General features: G+C 37.0%; 1 protein-coding gene, 1 long non-coding RNA gene and 1 pseudogene across 3 annotated transcripts; all 3 read right to left on the bottom strand.

Annotated features, from left to right (window-relative positions):
• Positions 1-1,125: 1,125 nt before the first annotated feature.
• On the bottom strand, positions 1,126-7,458 carry LOC105047359 (eukaryotic translation initiation factor 2 subunit alpha homolog). 2 transcript variants are annotated; one of them, XM_010926270.4, is made up of 6 exons: positions 6,825-7,452; positions 6,581-6,667; positions 6,353-6,499; positions 6,142-6,246; positions 1,909-2,007; positions 1,126-1,472 (listed from the first exon to the last, which is right to left on the bottom strand). In XM_010926270.4, exons 1-6 carry the CDS (start codon positions 7,251-7,253, stop codon positions 1,317-1,319), a joined length of 1,023 nt encoding a protein of 340 aa, XP_010924572.1. In that variant the 5' UTR covers positions 7,254-7,452; the 3' UTR covers positions 1,126-1,316. The 2 variants fall into 2 exon arrangements, with proteins under 2 accessions (XP_010924572.1, XP_073115241.1); XM_073259140.1 differs by lacking the exons at positions 1,126-1,472; positions 1,909-2,007 and adding an exon at positions 2,057-2,728 and having other exon boundaries at positions 6,825-7,458.
• On the bottom strand, positions 5,666-6,135 carry LOC140858452 (uncharacterized). The gene is made up of 2 exons (XR_012142018.1): positions 5,977-6,135; positions 5,666-5,867 (listed from the first exon to the last, which is right to left on the bottom strand). It is a non-coding gene; the product is annotated as an uncharacterized lncRNA (long non-coding RNA).
• Positions 7,459-10,221: 2,763 nt separating the features above from the next.
• LOC105047358 (probable beta-1,4-xylosyltransferase IRX9H) lies at positions 10,222-16,722 on the bottom strand (annotated as a pseudogene).

Below are 16,722 nucleotides of genomic sequence, written 5' to 3'. Positions count from 1 at the left end.
GATTATGAGATTTTCTTTTTGATGTTAAAGAAAATCTCTGATATCTTTGATATCATGACTCTTTTAGCCTTTTTAAGTTAAAAAAGGAAAGACCCTCTTTGGCCTCTCATTTCTCAAGCATTGCAAGAACATATTATTACACAGCTGACTGAGGCTTTAACCCTGCAGATCATTATATATGTATCTCTTTAATCTCCTTCATATTTTACTCGGCTATGGTGGTAGTTCATGTGCAGTCAAATAGTCATCCTCCATTTATTACGCCTCTATACTCTGTAAGTCCACGAATACATAAATTGCACCAAGATAACCTATTGCCAACTTCTGAAAAGGGGGATCGCCAATTGTGGTGGATGTTGGAATATCTTAAGGATCCATTGCGCCCTTGTTACAACCTCCATCCTCCTAACATATTCCAGTAGATGATATTCTTTTGATCTTTGTGACCATGATGGGTTCAAAATTCATAGTAAAATCAGTGTATCAAAAGTTTACAACTTGTCCATGGATGATGTGTGCATTCATCTCTGTCGTCCAAACACAATGATCAGTACTGAAATAAAATAGTACTATTGTTAGGTTAAAAATACTGATATCTGAACCTACCTAATTAGATCCACGTTTCGCATGTTCACACGGCAATGGACAGATTATACTCTACATGAGTACCTGGCTTCATAGAAGGGCAAATACTGCATCAAGTAATTAAGGTTACTGAAACTAAAATGTCAACTCTCTCTGGCATGAAAGGGTACTGTCACAAGAGGATTGGAGGAGGCAATGAGGAATAATGAGGGTGAAAGGGCTTTGAAATACCTGACGATTGACTCATGGTGAAACTGCAGTCAAAGAGCACCTGCAACCATGTCACTGAAATGGTTTGATCCGGATAGCCAGGTCCAAAACGCTGATCTATATTATCAATTTCATACATTTGCAAGGCAATTAACACCAGCCTGTCTGATTATTAAGTATGAAAGCATGATGCAGGTGACAAAAGCCCAAGGAAAGAACAGGGCATTTAGAGTTTTTTACAGCTTATCACACTGGGACCACAAATAAATCACGGTAAACAGTGAAAAAGGTCATAAGATCCAATCTCATCATTTTAGTACCACCAAACAATTTCAGACAATCAAAACTGCATTATATCCAATGGACATTATACTCCAAGAAAACTTGAGGCAGGAGGCAGCATTCCATTTTAGATTGTTTAACATAAAAAGGACCTAATCTCAGACTATTTCGCTCGTCACGCCCCCCAACAATCCAAAAAAAAAAAGGGAAGTTAAAAAATAAATCCAATTGCCAGATTTTTATTCTGTTATACCAATACCCGATTTGTCCAAATCCACATCTCCCAATCCTGTGTCTTCCTCCTCTTCTGAATCTTCATCGCCATCAACTTCCTCGTTAGCAGATCGCAGTTTTGCCATGTGTTCTGCAAGTAGATTATCATCTCGTTCACTCACCTACACAAGAATGAGAGTCCCAATTTAAATGCCACAATCATAAACTGTCCAAGTAGATGAGAGAAGAGGCTCAAACCTCGTCAAAACTTGTCATAAAGGAAGCAAGGGGGTGGAAGACGGCAAAAAAACTCATGGTCAATCTAGCAAATACCATTACAGGAATTGGTATGGTGTTTACCACTAGAATTGGACCATGCTCACAAAAATAATATAATAACATAGGAAACAAGCAATACATAGATACAGACATAAACACATACAAACAATCACATCATTAGAATACATATATACATACATAAACGCATATACAAGAAAGATATACTGATAGTATACATACATATATATACATATATAAAAGGAAGAATTTTCCCCAGGGACATGGAGGAGAAAAGTAAAACTCAAACAAGAGATTATTTAGTAGAAAATTAATACTCACAGCTCTTGGTGCCTCCTTCACTATGAGCTTTCCCTTGTGACGGTCTATTTCTTCAGTGCATGCCTTAATAGCATCATTTAGAATTGTTATTCCTTGTTCCTGCACACAAAAAATATAATGAGATAAATAAGAACACAAATGGATATGTTTCAGGCCTCTGACTATAATTATATATTATACATCTATTGGTTTCAAAAGAAGATAGAAATAGGAAATTAGATGTAAGAATTGCAACAAGAGCAGGTTCACAAATGTCTGAAAACTCATGTTCAACTTCAGGTTTTAGGCATGCAACTGTCAATTTTGATATTTCCGATGGCATCAACAATTGTTGCTCATGTTTAAGAAATTTGATCAAGGAAGCCAGAAAAAATAAATAAGAAGAATTTGGGAACATGAAGCGAACTAAGAAAACTTGTATTGCAAACATTTGCAGCATTTTGTGTTTAGAATCCCTCAGTGTAGGAGCCCATGTCTTGGATTGAAAATCTGAATTAAATCTTTCGGGCTTTTCAAGAAGCTACACTGGTCATGGATTTATAATCGCAGTTCCTAAGAGCATTGACAATGAGGTTGGTAGAAAGAACCTGCCTTGCTTCATGTGAGTTCTCCAGTCACCCTATCTTCGAGTCTTTAAGGCAATTAACCTATGAACATTCACTTTAACCTAAACATATTTTATTCCAACATAACTGAGATAATCCAAATATTTACCTTCATTTGAATCTATTTTGTTACATATTTACCAGCCATGGATATCCATATGAGCTCACCAAGACTTTATTAGCACTATAGAACTTGAATTATTTTGTCATCTCACCTGAAAAAATTCAGAACAACTTGGCAAGCCAATTCAAGATTTCTCAAGGAGCATATCCGATAACTAATCAAAAATGCTGTTGGAACAAGTTTTATGCACCTTGGTACAATGTCAGTAAAAAGCTAGTTACCCAATGCATGCCTATTCTTTAATGTGTAGGACTCCATTCATTCATTTTTTTTTTTTTTAAACCTATAGGGGTTGAACAAAATGATGTATAATATCATTACATTTCTGATAACTTTGTTTATTTTTCTCCTTTGTCTAAACGAAATGTTGTATAATACCATTAGCATTTTTGATAAATTTGTTTATTTTTCTCCTTTTTGGTGAAAAAGGCCTGAAGCAATGAGCTACAAACACTGGGGTACCTTCCCAGCTTGGTAAGTTAGCAACTTCTGATAAATTTGTTGACAAGGGAAAAACCATAGTTCAATCGAGCTGCCATTGAAGATGACATTACCTTAGCAATAGGTGGCAGTTTTATCTTGTTTTACGCACCTTATTCTTTTAAGGATAGGTAATCAATAGCCATCAAAACAAGCCATAAAATCAGACAATGGAGTTTGACATATGCAAAGGAATATATAGCCACAAAACAGAAATGTCAATGATCTTCAAGATATATTAGCCATCAAGAGTTTGCCAATGAGTTCCTTTCCCAAGAAATTGTTCTCAAAATAGGTTTCCATGTTATTCTGGCATGCGGTCTCAAAATTACCAAGTGAAGGCCCATCTCACAATTTTATATCATGAGTCCAACAACGTGGAGCATTTTCCACAAAATTCACATGGTAACAAGCAAGAAACCAAGATTTCAAAAACAGAATAAAGCAGATTGCATATTTTGATAAATAATTAGAAATCAAAGATTTTCAACTCAGTCACTGCATCACAAAGATTTTCTGAGGACATTGAAAATTGTGGAAGACAGATTAATATGTCAATATAAAACTAAAATGTTTTGCTCTTGTAGTCTCTTGCATGGTAAGCATTTCATGTGAAGCGAAAGTCATTAAGAAAAAAAAAAGATCAATCACAGATAAAGATGGTGAGGCATTGAAAAGTGTTATTCCCCCTAAAGGAAGCTACTATGCAGTCCTCCATCAACATTAAACCAATTCAAAGCAAGAGATCACATGGCATGAACAAACATGTGGTCAGAGTTGACTCATCCACCAAAACATTGAGTTCAATGTTGTGATGATAAGGTGAAAGATAATACACAAATCTTTAAAAAGCTGAAGAATAAAAGGATTCCTTTAAATTTCACATAGATTAGATCTCCCTTGGCCATCACAAATTCCATCTTTGACAGAAAAAACTAAAATTCAAGCGCATTCACATTGTTGAAAAGACCCTATAAGAACCATAAGTGGTGACTGGTAATTTATTGAACACGTGTTTATCTATTTCTTTCGCTCTGTATCGCAAAAGATATCCTCATATCTGGGGGTTGGTTAAAGCATCCTTTAAGATGCTACAATTTTTTAACATGGGTTCTTTGTTTATTACCTTTGACAGATCACAAACTCCAGATCCTTTGCCAATAATAGATTTATTTACACCCCAAAAATCACCAGTTCATCATGCTTTAGGTTAATTTGATATATTCTATCTTTTGCATCCACTGTAGGTTTCACTCTACCTCCAACTTATGCAATTCAACAATGTTACTGAATCTTTTCTTTTTTTTTTTACTTCCTTTTTGATTTTTTAACACTTTGGGTTTAAGCATCCATTTCCTATCTTCACCCCTTCATTGAACATCTTTTGAAGCATTGGAATCCTATGTTCATAAGCCACTGAACGCTGTGCAAATCATTAGAATCCCAGTATCACATCGACACACTGTCTAAATTATAACCCCCTTGCCCCTAGATGATATGGAGAAATGTAATATCCCAAAATAAAAATTTGTTTAAGTGACTTATCTGTCACAGTTTAGATGGATCTGTGAGCTCATTCAATTTAAAACTCATTCTGAGCTTGCTAAGAGCATGATCGGAGCACCGAATATTATCTTAGTTTTTATGACGTGGATTCGGCATTGATTCTCCTCAAGTTAATCTTCTTCTTTACTGCATTCTTTACTTTCATCTAATAGTGTCCTTCATACTCAACTTGTTCATTCTATAAAATTTATCAAATGCATTATGACATATTTTCCAAACAATTTGGGAACTCAAATGACCCTCTAATCCATCTCTGTCAGCCTTAAAGCCAAATGATGTTTCTGAAACATGTTCCAGACAAGTACAACCACTTCTCAAAATGGATTTATCCACTAAAACTCAGTCCTTTAAAACCTTACAAGTTTAATCATTTAATCTTCATGTTTGTAGACCTAATCTCACGTCACACCAAGAACCCTAGAGATGCATGGGTTCTGTGTAGCAATGAGCATAATAAGCTTTATTTGCTAAAGGATATGACAGGAGGTCAGAATCTCTGTTTCAAAAGTCAACCTAACTTAGGATGCTAATGTTGACATATCGAGTCTGAGAAGACAGTAATTTCATAGTTACTAATATACAAGATTGTCTGAACTTTGTGAATATGGAAGGACCTAAATTAGCATAACATCATGGCATGGAACAAAACAAGGATGCATTGCATTTACAGTAATAAGCAACCCAACCATACAATCACATTGAACATTCAACAGAAACATGGGTAGCCAACCTGTCCGATCCACAAAGTTTTCATTCACGTTGTTGTAGTACTTGCATATCAAACAAGAAAGAACAGTTCACCTCAAAATCATCCGACTCAATTGTTCTAGTACACCTTCCATGTTTTGGATCATGCATCAATATGGTAAGCAAGTAGTTTGTACATAAATACTTCCATCATCCACTCATAACAATAACAAAAAATTACAATTAAAAAAATTGCCTTCAGGAACGATGACAATTTAGTGTCGAGGCTAACCCGGATCTGAATACTTCCACAATTTATTGATTTTAATGAACATGGAAACTAGATTTCAGTCTGCTCAACTGATGTTTCTTAATAATCCAAATTGAGTCCAGCATGAAAAAAAATCAGCAACGTTTCCTTGATAGAAATATCTCATGCCAAAAGTTGACAGCTGACACTCAACTCTCTTTTTGGATCTCTCTCTCACGCAAGTAACCTGACAGTGAAAGGAAAAGTGAAGGAATATTTATGAACTTCCTATATTTTTGCGTGACATTGTGTGTTTCTGTAGCACTATCTAATATTTTTCTCCAACAAGTCTTTACCTCACCCCTTTGGACCACAAACCTCGAAGCAAAAAAGATCCAAATTCTAATTGCAGCCTAAATAGCAATCCAAAAACTGTAAGAAAGCTATTAAAAAAAAAAAGACTAAATCAAAGACAACAGCGATGCAAGGAAGGAACCCAAATAAAGAAGCCCCCCACCAACCTTGTCAAGAGTTTGAGTGGTGAGAACATAGAGTGGAGGAGCAACCAGCTTTATCTTGACCGGACAATCATCGTTGCCTGCAGCTTCTGCTTTCTTCATAGCTCCCTGCGCACCAATTGAACAAGCATACAAGACACTAGACCAAAGGACGAAAAAGGGCACCAAAAGTAGAAGAAACATCAAGAGAGATTAAAAAACCCAATTAGGGAACCTTAATGTGAAGAACCCCATCAAATTGGAAGCATTTCATCTCCACATCTGCTCGTATCTTCAATGGCTGCGGAGTCATCCTTCTCCTAATGTTCTTGACCAAACAATCCTTAACCTCCGGCGTCATCGCTGGCACCACCTTAGTCACCTGAAATCAATCTGCCCAATTAACCCTCGAGAACATTAAAATCAGCACAAAAGTTCCCAACTTTGAGCAACTGGCCATCACCTCCTGCCCATCCGGACCGACTTCCTTCATTTCTCGGGTAAGAGAATCAAGAACCGAATCAGGGTTCGTCACGATCAACTTGAACGCCTAAAAAATACAAAAAAAAATCCAATCTTTTTTGAATAGAATACATCCAAGATGAGGAAATAACGGGCTTTACTTCATAAAACACCAGAGAAAAGAGGAAGAGCGGATCTTCTTCATTATTAACAGGGTTTACGAAGGGAGAGACAAGCAAGCTCACCTCAAAGGCGTGGCCATACTTGCGGTAGAGGGGCCAGCCGACGTGGATGTAGAGGTCCTCGAGGTCGAGGTCCATGGTCTCGGCGACGTGGCGCATGATGGAGTGGACGAGCTTGGACTTGTTGTAGCGCTCCTCGCAGGCGTGGATGTCCTCCTCGGAGACGCGGCGCTTGCTGAGGTCGATGTAGCCCTTCTCCCTGTCGACGCGGAGGACCATGACGGGCTCCTGGCGGCCGACTTTGATGAGGCTGGAGATGCTGCGGATGCGGCGGCGGGAGAGCTCGGAGAAGAGGATCATGCCCTCGATGTTGTTGTACTCCAGGAGGGACACGTACGCCCCCATGTCCGCGATGTTCTTCACCTGGATCATCACCGCCATGTCCACCTCCGGGTACTTGGCCTCGTACATCCGGCACTCCAGATTCGGCATTTTCTTTGAATTTTTTCCCTCCCGAATCTACGATTAAGGTTTAGCCGGCTAGGGTTAGGGTTAGGGTTTGCGGTGTTCTCTTTGTCGAAGAAAAAGATGGGGGGAGAGGAGGGCCGAGGATAGGGTTCGGTTTCGCCAGCTGAAAGAAATAGCGACCGCGGAAGGAGAGAGGAGTAAACAAATGAAAAAATCCGGACGTTTTCTTGGGGATTATAATACTCCCGTAAAGAGCGTAAGGTATGAGCATGAAGATTTATGCGCAAAAACATCTTTATAATCTCGAGATTATGTAGGGGCTAAATTGTAAAATTTAAAAAAAATTATTAATCTGTAGAAGGAGTGTTGGATTTTTGCACACGAACCCTAAGACATTTTACTGAATATAGCAAAAATAAGTTATTTTGTTTATCGGTGGCTGGAAGAGATTTAGAAGGTGAACATCAGCCACGTTTCACGAATCGTAATTTATTTTACTGTAGATAGTTAATGTCATAATAATAATAATAATATATATATATAAAAGATGGTTATACAGTAAAATGAAAAAAAATATTCAATGATTTAAATTATAAATTTTTATATATTATTTTTTTTAATTTTTTATTATCATATATTTTTATCATTATCTTTATTTTTTTTAGATAAATAAATTTTTTGATTTATATTTATTAAAAATCATGTAACTTATGATTTTCAATTTCCACACAAAATACTGAAAACACCATATTTGTCTAAACTTTCTGGCCGCTGTGCATCCCACGTGGGATTTACATAATTCTATATCAATGAAAAACAATGAAAATGGAGGAAGAATACAAAAAAATTAAAAATTAAAAAAAATTAAAAAATTAAAAAACAAAATCTTTGAGACAACAAAAACAAAGAAAGAATAGGCCCTCCAAGCCTCCCCCTCAGGGATAGACTTTTTTTATGCATCCCACTTGGGATTTACACAATTTTATAATGATAAAAAATAACAAAAATAAAAAAGAATACAGAAAAATTAAAAATTAAAAAAATTAAAAAATTAAAAAGTAAAACTTTTTCTCATATAGATTGATCGAAAAACAACGAAAATAAAGAAAAAATACAGAAAAATTAAAAATAAAAGATTATACTGATGAAAAACAATAAAAATAAAAAAAAATATAGAAAAATTAAAAATAAAAGAAAGATAGAAAAATTAAAGAGTAAAATCTTTTCCCATATAGATTGATCGAAAAACAATAAAAATAAAGGAAGAATACAGAAAAATTAAAAATTAAAAAGTAGAAAAATTAAAAAATAAAATCTAAAAATTAAAAATAAAAAAAAGATAGAAAAATTAAAAAGTAAAATCTTTTTCCACATAGATTGACAGGGTTAATAAAAAAAAAACCAAATTCGTTGCGCAGGCATAGCCCAACAGATTTCGAGTCTGTCTCCTTAACTACTCAGACATATCGATGGTTTGGAAATGCTTTTAAATTTATAAGAATACTTTATCTACAATTTTTAACTTCGCTGCACCTAAGACTGACTGGCGACGCTGGTACGTAGACCCAGTGGGGGTTATACTCCCTTGGCACCTGATAACTGGAATCGCATCAGTATAGCTTTTGTTTTTTTTTTTTTTTTCCCTTATCAACCCTAAAAAGAGGGACTATACTGAAAAACATCTATGTTTAAATCCATCTATTTTTTGAAATTATTTGTAAATTTTTTAAAACTTTAATAGCAAACTTTGTTGGTTTCAGAAAAGAATGAAAATGAAGAGAAATGATAATAGTTTTGACCAAATGTTATTTTCGGCATCAACCTTTATGCGATATTCCACTAAATTGTAGAGAAATTAAAAAGATAAAAATAGCAACAATACCAAACAGACCCTTAACAACTTGTTAATAAAGGATTATTGCTTAGGTTCAAAGGGTAGGCAGCATAGTCTTTAGTAGACAGCATAGACAATCTATGTTTGTATTCGAGGTAGTAGTAGGTGCCCCATGCTTTGAGTTGGTGCAAAGAATGCCTTAAATTATAAGGTAATCCTAGTATCATCCCAGATGGAGGCAAGATGCTTGTGCCATGTAAATCATGACCAACAGAATTGAGATTACTGGTTCTAAGTTAGATTCTAATTACACTTTATCCAACCACATGTTCATGCCTGAACAATGCCTCCACAAGCATACCGAAGACATATAGTGGTCTTTATGTGTATGCCTAATTGGTAGTACCTCATACAACACCACGTACAGTAAGACTATGATCCTTAGAATTAAATATTTTTAAAAATTTCTTTTCTCCTAACAATAATAATATATATTGTAATGATTCAAAATCTCACCTAAAAAAGTTGGTCCAAAAGTATTGTTCGATTTCCAATGTGGTACCACTGAGGACACACCTTCATGTATCCATATATTTACTCTCCTCATTCAAGTCCAGACACTCTCACGAGACTAAAGTATCAAATTTAATCAAATCCGATTATAAATATTACAATCAACCGATGATCAGTTTCAAATGGACATGTACTGCAGCATCCTTTAATCCATGTATGGTGTGAGCCAAAAATCATGCTCTAATATCATTTATACAATCCAGGACCTCACTATAAAAGAACTAGCAAAAAAACATTATTCAATTCCTTGACCCTATGTAAATATCCAAAATGTCCTACAGTTGATGTAGGACTAAAATCACATCCGCAAGGGTCCTCACATGAGCAAGTAATTCTAACCACTTGGCAAATCCTCTAGATAAAGAAGAGAAAGAAGTATATAGCTTGAATATAATCAGTACGTAAGTTATTTAGATACTTAGCATCAGCTAGAAAGGCTAAGAACCTCATTATATCAAAGTTCCAAATCACCAACTGAATACACCAAACAAAATAACCATCAACATAAGGATCCACCACAATTCTGGATCAGATTACCCATTAGAGAAGAGATTAGGGTGCCACAATCTGCAATTATGGAAAACATTTAGCAGAAATGAAGCAAAAGTTGATGATCAATTTACTTCTGTATCATGGCAGTCAAATAGAAAATTTTACATGTTCCACAGGTGCTTGCTTTCATTCCCAACAACACCAATGGATGCAAATTTTCACATTTGTGAAGAATCTGCAACATGGCAAAAAAATTCACATAACTGTACAAGGTAATGTCTAGCATGGATAAAGAAACAAGGAAAAAAGACTGAAATAAAGAATTTAACAACATTTGCATCAAAAAATCATCACCATTGTTCTTCTTAGAAGATAAATGATAGCAGACAATCTGGACAGCAGTCTAGACAATTGAGGTGATACAAGTAGGACAACAAACCAGTTTCAGTCAGACCCTGCCACACAAAATTTAACTGTGAGAAATAAGGTGAATGAGGTATACTTAATAAACAATGTAAAAGATGTTCCAATCGTACATTAATCACTAGATGATAAAATTCATAACAATGAGAACAGGGGATATTTGGTTGTAACCACAGAGAAGCCCATTAACATCCAACGAAAAGCCTTGGCAGAGCAAACATTCATTGGGATTTCACATGGCCAGCTAAGATGCTAAAGGTGCAACAACTTTTCTACTGCATCAATCAGCCCTTAGGATGGATAAGTTCAGGAGCTTCCAAATGGAGATACCAAACCGTAATCTCTGAGCAGTTGTTTGCTACACCTTCCATTTGGCTTTCATCCTCAACCAGCTGCTCAATAAATGTAGATTCCTGCAATACATGCTACATCATCAAACATCTACAGATGATCAATCAAATAAAGATACAGAATAAGTTACCATCTGGTAGTTCATGGTATAAAGTTACAGAACAAGAAGTGACCATCTCGTAGTTCATGGTACCTAATAAAAATGCCACATTCTTTGCTCCACTGGAACAGCTGGGCTTTTTTTTTTACCCAAAAAGAATTATCTAATTGGCTACAGCATTTTGCACCAGTATTTCTTTCATCATTAACAATACAAATGCCCAGTACTCACTCCACAATATAGAATAATAACTTAAATGCATATGATGTTTATGAGAAACTGAAGTAACCTGAAAACCTTCTTTTACTGTATCACGCTGCCTAATAGGCTCAAGGGTGGAGTGGTGCCATCTTTTAGGATCCCAGAGTATGGTACTATTAAATGCAAAGCCAACCATGGCAACCTGAAATCTTTGAGGTATCCTGCTCATTTGATCTGTGTGCCACCCAATTACTTCACCGCCCTAACAAATAGGACCTTGTAATAACACCTTTTTTTTACTTTCACGAAGCATAGCAACCCCATGTGCCAAAATGCCTGCAGCTCAAAGCAAACAAGGGTCACAAAAACAATTGAAAAGAGATATAATAATAGAAAAATTAGCTATAGTTAAGAGGGTACTTTAAATAAACAATATCAGTAAGCTTTTAGATATCTAGTGATAATCACTTTAATGTAAACTTCCTTGCAATTGGCTCCCATTAGGGGGCTAATTCACACTTTGACCTCTCCTCTCTTTTCCAAGAAGCTCTTAAATTCTGTCAACTTGACAACCTTTTTCTCATCCATGTTACCACCATAGGCAGTACCAAAGTAATCATATTCAAAATATCGCAAATGGGTGTTCCTTTGACCAGCTTAAAAACAACCATGTCAGACAGGAAGATGTTATTGATTCACTTTGACAAGTTTTTTTTTCTTTTGCCCTCAATAAGAAAAGGGCAAGATGCAGCACTTTGATACAAGATGTTAATGCTCCTACATCTTGTAATAGTTTAAAAAGGAAATCCTGGATCTGCTGAGGTAAATATTTTGCTAAGATAACATATCAAAGGAAAAAGGAATCCAAGAGAAATCACCCATTGTACTGGCATTTTGGCCAATAAGCTTCTAGCAGTTGCACTTCAGACCAAAGCTTTTATGCACCTAGGACATTCATAAGAATCAATGGAGGATCTTGACCAATTTTGAATCAATTTTTATCTAAGAATTGCCCTCAAGCATTAATAACAAGAAAGATTAGCCATGGCTAAATGTAAACTCATTCTTAAAAGCAAGAGCCTTGGACTTCAATAGATTTTCCTTCCAACAGGTTTGGTGTTCAGGAGGGGTGTGTCGCTCTTAGTCCCCTATCCTACCTCCAAGCTGGCTAGCATGAAAGTAAACTATGAACCACCCACACGAGAGAGAGGGAGCATCAAAACTTGGATGAAAAGCTACATGACAACAGCTGACAGATCTTTTAAGATTATTGTAGCATACAGTGAGAGACCCTGCCTTTATGGGATATGTCATTATAAAGAGACGTGAAAAAGAAGACAGTATTTTTAATACTTAGAAGAATCTTATCCATCACTTTCTCCTCACAATTTCCCTTGAACACTGCCTAAAAAAAAATGAAAGTGAAAGGGAAAAAAACAACTTTCAGTTTCTGTGCAAACATAATCCAGTCTCTGGTAAAGAGAAGGGGAAGTGGCCTCTTTAAAATATTGCACGTCCACCATCACATTATTGCTCTGGACCCTCTCAAGAACCAATCCACAAATTAGCTCTTTACATTAAGACATACCAAATTTCTTTTGTTTTTTGCTGAACTACCACTCCAGGATTCAGGTATTAGACATTCTTGAGATCCTTCCGACCTACACCATTAGCATATCACCCTACAATGGCATCCAAGAACCGTTCCAAATGACCAACCAAAATGGCAACTCACTAAGGCAAAATTCTCTCAGGAATTATATCCACCGGTAAACTACTCACTCCATAACAAATGCTGATTTATTTTCTTTAGTGTATCTCAAGATCGCTCTAATGTGGTCCAGAAACTTAATCATCATGATTGTGCCATTACATCATGACATTCAAGAACACGTCAGGCACACCATTCTCCACCTACCAAGCAATAGAAGAATCCTGTCTTCGGGATTGCTCTAATGTGGTCCAGAAACTTAATCATCATGATTGTGCCACCACATCATGATGTTCAAAAATACCTCAGGCACACCATTCTCCATGTGCCAAGCGATAGGAGAATCCTATCTTGCCGCCTCATAATGAATAAGGAAGTTTTCTTGTTGATTCCTATCCACCACTTTAAGACACAAAAAGAGGGATTACAAGCCATTGCATATTGATTATTTATAATATTGCGGAACCAAAAAATGAGGTCTAACCTTAACGAGACTCCATTATTCTAAAGATAAATTATAGAAATACCCCCTCAATTTCAACCCATTGTCACTTCCATCCTCTCGACTTTAAAAAGTGTCAAACTAATCTTTCAAATTTTCGAAATGTTCTAAATTGATCCCACCATTCACTACCAACAAATGGTATTAGTTTTTTATTTCTATAGATGAAAATATTCCATGCTCATATAGGAGGGATCACCGGTGGGGAAAGAGGGGAGGTGGAGGGAGCTGCTGTGGAGGGGGAGGATGAGGTTGCGAAGGTCGGCGTGTAGGGAGAGGGTGCCGTCAAAAGCCTCATGGGTGGGATTAAAGGAGGAGGAGAAGAGATGAGGAAGGGGAGGGGAGAGGAAGGATCGCCGGCAAGAAAGAGATAAAGGTGAAGGGAGTCGTCATAGAGGTGAAGGGCTCATGAGCGGGCTTAGAGGAGGAGGATGACGAGGAGGAAAAATAGATAAGGACGAAGAAAAAATCATCAGCAAAGAAGGGGCAGAGGTGGACGGAGCCGCCATGAAGAGGGAGGGCTTATAGGTGGGCTTGGGAAGAAACTAGATGAGGAGAAAGGAGAAGAGGGAGAAGGATGGGTCATCGGTGAGGAATGGACGGAGGTGGAGGGGAGGGCTTATAAGTGGGCTTGGAGGAGGAAGAAAATAAGGAGAAGTAGGTGGGGAGGGCTTAAAGCGCCAATCTATACGATCGCATCAAAAATCCAAAACTTCAAGCAGAACACAGTCCAGATAATCAATATTTTTTCACATTAATTACTTTATAATTTGAGAGTCTACAATAAATGGGTTTGCTTAATCACTTGTCCATCAGGTAGACCAACAATATAAATCCAAAGATCAGTGGAATACCTGCCACACCAATTCCTGCATGTCATTTTGCACCTCCAACCTTCATCTAGCAATGTTTACAATTTCCAGTTATCTCTGAAAAAGCCTCCAAAATTCTTTAAACTTTCTTCAGTATGACTCAATCTAGCTCAAATGCAACATAAGCACTACAACAAAATAAGTTCAAGATTAGTATGATATCAGATCATGACCCAAAATGTGGTTGAATTTTTTAGTGTTTGCCAACACACATTCAATTGGAACGTACCAAGGAAGACAATTACCAAAGCTTATCAAAGGATAACATCCACCCAAATGCATACCACCTACATAGGCTTCCTATCCCTGTATGCTGAGATGTCACAACTTTTTATTCTCTTATGAACTCATTAGTAGCTTTATTTTCATTTTGTCACACATCCACATAAGAGCTCATCTCTGTCATGCTCTATTTAGTAGCAGCACATTCACCAATCATAATTTAAATTATTTAGATGAACATATCCAAAATGCATAAACAATTACTTTCTGGTACAAATTTGATATCAAGGGTTTACAGTATTAAGATTGCATTATCTTAACCACAAATCCTGATGCAATGAAAGTTTATCTAATATCACAGTTCCAATAAAAGTTTAATTACACGAAATAGTTAAAACAATTGTATTGAGAAAACAATAAAAGAAGCAAAAGAAGAAGCTTATTAGTTCCCCTTACACCAAACTGTCTAGAATAATAAACAATTAAAGTCATAAGGAATGCAAATACCTGATTAGACGCATTTGTTCAAAGAGGCCAACCGAATAGATTCTATCATCATCTGCAAAGTATACTATACCATCAAGATAGTGTTTCTCAATGTGCGTAAGTGCAACATTTCTCTGGTGAATACCACTGTCTTTTATGTTGGTGACATTCTGCTCACACACAAGATGTCTGTATATGACCCTGGTTCCCCTCAAGATCTTTGCTGTTACAGCAGATTGCGTGGACTTCTCCACAACTATCCATAGTAGAGGAGGTGGTACATTCCTTAATGTTTGGCCCAGACGATTTAGATAATATGCTTGAAATGGCCGAACATATGTTGGAGTCACAATTATCAAAAGCTTTCGAGGCAATAAGTCTGTATCTAGAACAAGAGGTATAGCAGACACAGCATTGAAAGACTCATTTTTGACATACCTTTTTGCCACATTATAGTTTTCAATGTGAGGTGTATCAATCAATAGAATTTCTTCCCTTGCAGAATCAATGTTCTGGTGAGCAACAAGTTCAGCTGCTAAATCCTTCTCATAGGAAAAGGCCTGATGTTTGGACACAAACTTTGTGGAGATATCAACAGGGAGAAATGAGGCAAAACCAATGAAAACCCGTCATAAAAAAGACAAATATGTGGAAGGAGGCTCGCTTCCAGTGTAATCCCTTGAACTTTGAACTCTCCACTGGCTGAGAAAACCTTCGCATCAGCATAGCAGCAAAAGCAGCTTCCATCCTATTTGATGCCATAAGAAAACTCATTGAATTCAACAACCCGCTCAGGGCCAAGTATTTCCAAGAATGAGACAACTTGGGTGAGGGAGAACCATCCATGCAAGCTTCACCATTTTGCAAAGCTCCATCTTGCTGCACCTTAGACATACTTCTTCTAAATGATGCCATTCTTTATATTAACCAAATAACATGGAAGCTCTTCCAGGATCAATCCGCTGCCTTCCAAAAGAAACACCCCGAACCACTAATCCACAGAAGAGCTAATCACAACTCCATGAATGTGTCATCTGACCTTCAAATGGAACTCCCAAACTTAATCGGATAAACCCCAATCTTTAGTACAACAAATCTTGATGAAGTAATCCTTCGCCAACATTTCTTTCATTCATTACATATCGACTTCCAATACCAGCGCATTATTTCGAAGGAAATCCCATTCCCACATCATCGGACATTAACTCCGTATTAACTGATGCTACTCAAGAACTCCAGAGCTATAACAATCCACAAATCCAAAAGCTTTCGAACTCAAAAGTCCAAAATTAGGCATCCCATTTTCCTCTCGTTCCTCCCTTGGCTCCAAACTAATCCAACAAACTGTCCAGAAGAAATTCAAACAAGAACAGGTAAAACTCCTCCAGAGTCTTAGCTCAGAAAGCAAAGAAATCAAGCCTAACCACTTGGGATCTCAAACAAACACCAATCCCAGACTAAATCACCTCAGAAAAACAAAAGCTACATCAAATCGCGACAACCAAAAAGAGAACAAAGAGATTAGTAGAACGATACAGCGCCAGAGACGATTCAGCACGAAGCTCGCCGCCGGTCTCGAACGGAGATCTGAGATTCGATCAACTTCCAGCCCTCTACGCCCTCGAATCGGTGCTTCTCTATGGATCGCTAAGCGAAACATTGGCCCCCCGTTCCGCGTCGCAGAAAGGAGCCTCAGCCGACGACAGGGCTGGGAATATGGCGGCCC

Source organism: Elaeis guineensis, chromosome 6 (assembly GCF_000442705.2).
Source record: "Elaeis guineensis isolate ETL-2024a chromosome 6, EG11, whole genome shotgun sequence".
NCBI classification, from domain to species: Eukaryota; Viridiplantae; Streptophyta; class Magnoliopsida; order Arecales; family Arecaceae; genus Elaeis; species Elaeis guineensis.
Note: the sequence above shows the minus strand (reverse complement) of the source record. Positions and strands in the feature narration are given on the sequence as shown.